This window comes from Podarcis cretensis (assembly GCF_951804945.1).
Source record: "Podarcis cretensis genome assembly, chromosome: 11".
Classification (NCBI taxonomy): Eukaryota; Metazoa; Chordata; class Lepidosauria; order Squamata; family Lacertidae; genus Podarcis; species Podarcis cretensis.
Window position 1 is genome coordinate 49,905,666 of NC_137180.1, and position 8,324 is coordinate 49,913,989.

The 8,324-nt window shown below is 37.4% G+C and overlaps 1 protein-coding gene across 1 annotated transcript in view; it reads right to left on the reverse strand.

Moving 5' to 3' along the window:
• TARS1 (threonyl-tRNA synthetase 1) overlaps positions 1-8,324 on the reverse strand; it is a 210,640-nt gene that overhangs the window by 200,678 nt on the left and 1,638 nt on the right. Inside the window, exon 2 of the mRNA XM_079994832.1 lies at positions 7,361-7,411. Coding sequence (XP_079850958.1) covers positions 7,361-7,387 — 27 coding nt within the window. The 5' untranslated portion in view covers positions 7,388-7,411. The remainder of the gene's footprint in view (positions 1-7,360; positions 7,412-8,324) is intronic.

Sequence of the window (8,324 nt, forward strand, 5' to 3'; positions counted from 1 at the left end):
AGTTCTGGGGCAACTGCAGAGTTTAAGTTCAACTACGCTTCTACATAACAGGAATGAGCTCATCTATTTATGTCATAGTCACCCAGTTTTTAGCAACTCCCACCCTGCTAGACCACACCATATTGAAATTCCTTAGGTACTTGTACCATATATTCCCACTTCCATGGAAATCTGGTTGTACAGTACTTTGAACTGTGGTATGTAAACAAGGCTAAAGAGGTTTCACATGGGTTTTAGCAAAACATGTATTTCATATTCAACTTGGTTTTCCACCAACATAAACATTCAAGTAGAGGTCCCAAATCTATTAAAAACAGCAGGTTTTACCCCATGGTGTGGTGAAATGATAAAATTTACATTTATAATGATTATTTTCAAAACCGTTCAAATATGTAAACTAAATGAGGCAATAAAACTTTAAAAGCCAGTCATCATGTGTCAGAGCATACACTATGTATATTTTCCAAGGGGTGTTTCGTGGCAATCTTGGTATTAGTTTGACCGTTTAACACATAACCACAAGACAATCACAGTTTGTTGGAAAGAGAGGTTGTGAATATATGTGATCCTCTCAATGAACTACATTTGACATTTTGAAACCCTGTGCCTTAATAATTCCTGTGGCTATTTGTAATTTGAAAAATGATCATAGAAAAGCTTGCATTAGACTATAATATTTAAAAATAATTAAGGGCCTTCCTTAGCTCTAGCACCATTTTGACTCTCATAGACATGAGCTAGAGTGGTCCAATAGATATAGCATTGGGCTTAGAGTCAGGAGACCAGCATTTACATTCCAAATCTGCCACAAGCGAGTTATATGGACTTGGTTGAATAACTGCTGTTCACACCCAGCTTCCAATCTATAAAATGAAGTTAATAATGACCTACCTCACAAGGATCATGTTCCTGCCCCAGCAATATTTTACATAGGCCAGCACGGAAGCTTGATGTGAACTGATGGTTATTAATTAGTCTGGCAGATCCACATGTACATTTGAATCCTTGGAAGCTGTGTATATATGGAGTTCCATCATGTGAACTGCAATCATGCCCGGTATCTCTCAAGGTCAGCACAGTGAAGCAAGGATACTGTAACAGGTCAAGCAGTGGCTTAGATTCTGTTCACCCTTGTGTACATGCTGCTTGCAACTAAAGTGTATGTGGGATACTACTGACCATACTTACCTAAGAACCTTTGGGAGCTTTTTCTAGATGCACAGTCTGTAGGATCTCAGCTGGGGAGTACCTCCCTGCACCTTGCAGGTTTGATGCAATTGCAGAAAGATAAAGCCCTGACATGTTTCCTAACTATACATACTGTAACATGTAGTTTGACTCTTAGGCTCATAAGCTCACCACTATTTCAATAGTGAAGTACCACTAAAGAGCAGTTTTCCCTGAGTTAAAAGCAGTGGACAACAGGAAGTGTGAATAAGCAGTTAGTCTTACATAGTGTTCTTATAATGGCCAGATAAAATGGAAACAGTACAGAGAAAGGGAGGAGCCAAATACAGCAGAGCTGATGGAAGGGCCCTGCTTCCCATTTATCCCTTTGCACATCCTAATGACTACTGATGGAAGGAGGAGCTATTTAAAAGAGAATATAAGTATATAGCACTGATCCCTTCCTAAAAAGTGAGCAGTTACCCCTACCCCCCCCAAAAAAAAGCCCAGTAAGGCCAAAATAAGTAAGAAAATGAATTGTTCTTAAGTTTTTAATACATTGGTGAATTTCTGTCTTCAGATCAGCTGCGGTTTGAGCTTCAACAAAATCCAGCTGGAATTCCTTTCATATGAATTGTACAGTGATGCTCAATAACATTTATGCTCTATATACTGGCAGAATTCACCCAATTGTAGTTTCTTCTACTGTGCAATCTATAGTCAGTAACACAAGACAGACAAGTGCCCAATAATTTTCCAAAAAGAAAACCAGTTAATGGTTCTAGAGGTCAGTTATGATAAAATAGCCAGAGAGAGCAAACACATGGTATTCCTTTGTTTTCTTTTTAATTCAAATTTATGTCTAAATTTAGCAATAGTTGTGAGAAACACTCAAGAAGTTAGATTCCAAGAGGAAACAGCTCAAATAATGAACCTGCTGAGATTGTAAGAGAAAAGGCAAACAGCTACAAATGGTGTCATTTTTGTACACTAATAGTTTCAGCCCTATTACAGTAAATCCAGATGAGGTTTTTTATATAAACCTACTCTTGAAAATATTTCCAAACAACTTTGTTCCCTATTCTTATCATTTTAAGCATATTCTGATAGTGATCATTTTATTTACCTAGGGTGAATCTGCATACAGCCTTCTCTGGGGTTCAGATATGGTCAAACTGTGAAGAAAGTAAAAAAAAACTGTTCCGCTGTCATTTCCATAAAGGAATGGGATTCCGTAAAGCTCCAACACTCTATACTCCTAGTTCTGAGAAATTAATCAGAAGGAAAGATCAGAGCGTCATTCCTTTGCCACCCTTACTGCCCCTAGGTCAGCCAAGCTACTGCTGTCCTTCCTACTTCTCCATTAAATTGGATTGCCTAGCATCTGGACTCTAACCTTGTCATTTCCCTAGTATGTGTGACCTTCTTTCTTGATCCAGAAATGATGTACTTCAGCATTTTGCTTGGTCTTCTAGCCATTTTTTAAAATGGGAACAAACATGGTTTCCACTGATGTAAGCAGACTCAGTGGTAGCTGTGTTAGGGAGACAGAGAGCCAGGCTATTCAAATAATAAATTAAAACTTCTCATTGTTTTCATCCAGGCCTGCTTCTTGTTTATTATCAGTCTTTTCTCATTTATAAGGTCTAAAATAGTTTCTCTTCAGGTTAGCTTGAAAGTTTTTATATCAAAATGTTTTTGGCTCCGCCTCCTATTTATGCAACTGGCCCCGCCTCCCAACAGTGCTGATAGGTTAACTGGGGTTTGGCAGGAGCCCCCAATGACTAGCACAGGGAGACAGGTCAGCCCAACCACCTGGTAAGTCCCATGTGGCCAGAGATGCTGTGCGCGGTCCCCCAAAGGCATCCACAAAGGAAGGGGTAAGTGCTCATTCTAGACATTTGTATAGCATTTTATGCCTAGCAAAGTAGATGTAAAGGAAATTCCTCTAATAACAATTTTGGTAATGGTCTGAGGTGGTCATACACTTCACTTCATTCTCTTTTTACCTAAAGTTAGGTATATTCAAACTATGATAGAGTGCTTTAGTAAAAATACACTATTGTGCCCTTTGTACAGCACACTGTGGAAACCACCATGTCCCATTCAGGGAGTCTTTGCCAAAAACAGTACTGAGAATTGGAATGTATGCCAATAACAATCACTGTAAAAAAAAAAATCCTTGTTTATTCATTTATACAAGGTGCAATAAACACAATGTAAATGCCAAAAGACATCACTATTGAAGAAGACACAATTTGGTAAGTTATAGAAAGTTATATGGCACAAAATATATATTTTTCTAATATGCCCTTTTTGCTAGGTTTTGTTAAGTTTCTGTGATCAGCGCCTACATTTTAGTAAAAGGGCCATTCATGGCCAAGGTGAAGCCATCATTTTAACTGGATGAAATCCTATGTATACACTCATCTCCTGGAACTAAACACTCACCCTCAAAAAAGATATCTTTATCTTCCTTTTAAAATTGGACTGACGGCAGCACTGACGTGGGTAAGGGGTACAGGGCTGGAAGGCAGCTGTTAGATGGACAAAACTAAATCAATGAAAACCGTTTATAAAGTGCCACAGCACACTGCTGTTTCCTCCAATGACGACAAAGCCATATGTAGTCTGTTTCCAGCTAGCAAAAGAATGGCATTTGTGGACACAACGTACCATTAAAAGAAAGAAGAAGAAACACCCATGTTTTCTACTTATGGTGACCAGATCGTTTTCCTGGCAAGGATGTGACATTTATACAAATAATGCTGTGAAGCAGAAAGGCAAAAACCTTTCTTGTATTCATTAGAACCTTCCTTTCATCATGAGAACAAAAAAAACAACCCTTAAATCAGAACATTTATGTTCCAGAGGGGAAACAGAAGATCAACAGTCATCAGGCTACAACCCTGGAAGCAGTTAGACTGGTTATCTCAAAATCATTTTATGCCTTGGACCTATTCCTTTCATATATCCCTATGTACAATTCTATAAACAAGTGTTTAAATCTTATCAGGAATTAATGTTAAAAGCACACTGCATTTATTTGTTTCATGTGTATCCTACCCTTCTTATCTGCAAGACATAGCAAAGTTTTGGGTTTAGCAAAGTTTCTGAACTCGTAATTATTTTATTAACACTTAAATGAGAATAAGTTTCATCATGGATCTTTTGTTTCCCTGTTGCGCCTGTCATCCTGACATGAAATAATATAACTTTTTTACTTTCCTTACATAATTAAACCATAATGTGTATTTGCTGTCACTTGTATCTTGAAGTACTAAAAGTTAATGGACAGATTACCTATATAATGCTGACATTGGCCCTTTGCTCAGATTTCACTATCAAACTATTTACAGCTTGTAATTCCTTCCCTTAATGCAGGGTTGAGCCTGTACATTAGTGAAGGACCTCAACAGACTTACTGAAATCTACTGACCAAAAATGCAGAAATTCAAGCAGGCACTAGTGTGAAACTTCTCTTTGAACTTAACGTTTCAAACATTGAGGGGGGGGCCCAAAAGGAAAAACATTCTTTCCTATAAACATTAAGCTTATAATACCGATCACTTTCTGTTCTCAAATTAAACTGGAGCCCGCTTTTTAAATGCAATGTTTTTAAATCGTCTGCAATAATAATACCTCCCTAGTTTTTGAGGAAAACATACAAAAGATAAAACATAACTAGGATTGTACTGTTTGTTTTTGTTTTAACACAAAGATAATCCAACCTGAGAAATAAGAGTATTTGACTCAGCATTTGCATTGAAATAATGTCTAACATTTTTTAGAAAGGATAGAAGCTGCCTTTGTCTTCTCTTGCCCCTCCCCCCCAAAAAAATGAATGAAGGAAAAGATGTTATGGCAAACAAACCATATGAAACCAAGAGAAAGCAAAGCAATGCAAAATAGCTAAAAAGTTGTGTGAATTGGGATAGGATTACTGTTCTTGAAATTTCATCTTCCATGTTCTTGGCAGCCTATTTTAATTTCTGTGTTGAATGTATTGCTGAAATGGATGTGTGATTTTATTGTTTCCTGCTTATTATTTTATGACCTGTTATTGGAATATTGCATGCACTTTTAGCTGGCTTTGTCAGATATTGTAAGGCATCTTGTGAAAGCGTAGTATGAACAGCAGGTAACAAATGTATTACACTAAATAAATAAATAAATAAACAATAAAGCTCAATGAATAAGTATTTAAAATTGTTTTATCCCTCCTCACTTATTTAAAACATTTTTACCAGTAGTGATATTGGCTTAGAAAGTAAAGCCAGACATTTTAGATACAGTACTATAATAAGTTTCACATAAATAAGAATACTTTAATTAGCCACCTGAAGACAGACAAAGTGGGGCAGTCACTTTTCACTGAACAAGAAATTTCACAACTGAGAGCCACTACTGATAAGGCTGCAACTCAAATTTCCACACATCATATCTAAGGAAAACAGGGGGTTCTGTCCTATGAATAGATACTCTTCCAACAAAGGGGTGGGAGTTGAGAAACCTAGGCCCCGAACTTTTAACAGCTTTTAAAGTCAATGCAAGTAGTTTGAAATTATTAAACAAAGAGAGTACTAATGAAGTTGCTCCAATATTGGTGTTATGCGATCTGAAACCAAGGGTTGTGGGAGTGTCAGCCACCACAAAGAAATTGAGAAGAGCATAGTGGGTGCCACCATAGGAAGGAATACAAAAACAGTTTTTGGAAAAGTAAGCAGACCACTACACCAGTATCCCCACTACATGCTCTAACACTTTCCTTCCAAATTGTAGATTTTAGAACTGTCTGATAGTTATTCAAATCAGTAAGACACAGGGTATTTCTTTAGTAAAGATCTTACTACAGTGGTACCTCGAGTTACAAACACCTCAGGTTACAAATGCTTCAGGTTACAAACTCCGTTAACCTGAAAGAGTTACCTCAAGTTGACAACTTTGCGCCAGGATGAGAACGGAAATTGTGTGCCGGTGGCACAGCAGCAGCAAGAGGCCCCATTAGCGAAAGCACGCCTCTAGTTATGAACAGTTTCAGGTTAAGAACGGACCTCCAGAAAGAATTAAGTTCGTAACTAGAGGTACCACCGTATAAGCTATTTATTAAGGATCCTTTAAGACTACTAAAACTACACCCTCCCTATGTGAGACATTAAGAACCCCTCCCACCCAATATGCCAGGCCCCTCCAGCGGCAAGAAGGGGACCTTGTCCATCTCCTCAGGCTGAATAAATTGAAATGCATTGTGGTACTTGAGAACCATGAGGGCATCCATAACTTTATATATGGGTTCCAAGTTAGCATGGATTTAAGTCATTTTATCTTCAAGGTGTTTTGCAAATTGTTCACAGTGGACACCTGAGGGTGGAGGCTCCATTTATCTACTAATGTTAATAACCACTGATAGACCATAGATTCCTCTTTCAAACAGTGATCCACATATTTTGGCTCTCCCTGGTAGCCAAGTCAAAACTTGTAGCCTGCAGAATGCTGCCCTTGTGTGCATGTTTACTTGGAAGCCTCTTTGAATACTACGGGGCTTTCTGCCAGTTCAGTGTACACAGAGTAGCATGTACACTGACCTCAAACTGCATCTCCATGGGAAGTCAGGGACAATGCTTTGCTTCCTTCTTCAGCTTCAAACTTCAGGTTGCAAATGGCATCCTGCTGCACCCCTTGGGTGGTATATGCTGATGTTACCAAAGCAGTATGTATATAAGACTTCTAGGGTAGCTTTCATCCTGCTGTGCTGTGTGTTATTGCTTATACATATCATCCAGTCTTCTTTATACAATATAGCCGGTACTTAGGTTTATATGAAATTCTGGTGGAATGCATTGAAGCTTAGTTTGGCTGAAGCTGATGCAAACACCAACAAGATTTCAGGAATGTGTCAATGTGATTGCAGCAAAGAAAGAAAGACAGAGAGACAGAGGAGGTACAATAGACACTGTAGTAGGTTCAGGAGGAAATGGAAATTATAGCAGAGTCTGTGGATGCATAGAAGATGTAAGGTTGATTAAATTCAACAGAATTTACTTCCAAATAAGTGTTCTTAGGGTGTGTATGATTGAGTGACTCAGCACACAAACAGAAAAGTGGCCAGCAAAGTTTCTCTCCAAAAATAATGTTTCTAACAGGAAAATAAAGTGTGTTAACAAAAGTGATAAAGAAACTGAAAAACACTCACCACGGGCTCCACCCAGATAAGCATCATAAATAGTCAGCTTCTTCTGTTCCTCTGTATTAGAAAAGGAAATCAGTCTCAAGTTAGTGCTGACAGTGTTCTTGAACCTCTGTCTGGCACAAATAATTATATGTTCATTACTGATCTGCAGCCCACAATCAGCAGTATTTAGTACAGCCCTGCTATCCACAATACAACAGAGGATCAGGAATCAAAATCTGTGGCCATGTTAATTTGTACTTTAATAACTAGTCATGAGGAGGGAAGGAGGAGCAATTAATTAAGTTTGTATTTAAAGGCAAAAATACCTAATTCACACTTTCCAAAACAATATGCAAACCAAAACACCGCCATTCTTCAAAATTCACATTTGCCCAAATGTTGCAATGCAGTTTTTCAGCCAAGTAATGTTTTCAAAAGTGCATACTGTATACTAAATAGTGCATATAAAAATAACATACAAAAATCCATTATAATAGGGAACTTTTTAAATTGCTCTGCAAAAATATGTACCGGTATATTAGACAAAATTGCTTACAAAAATGTGTATATTAGAATTTGCACTAAAATGATGAATTTTCATGCAGACTTTTAAAAAAATGCAAACTGATGTGGAAATGTGGAGATTTGAATTGAAGATTGGAAAAATGAGATGGAAAGAGAAAGAAAATTAGCATATTCACCCATCTGAGTTTGAAGACCTTATACTTTGTGCTGGTCAATTATTTACTTTACTAAGAAAGTCAAAATATATATACTATTTCAAATAAAAGAGAGATGTTTGTGCTTCACAAAAGGGAAAATGAGATAGTTTGAGACAAACCTCTACATTAAAGTTTATATTAATACACACTTTATAAGATTTAGGTTTGGCAAATATGGCTCTGGAACATGATTACGCAAAAATTATAACAAATTATATATTCACTAATGAAAGTAATTATGAACCCCTGGCTCAAGCACTTTA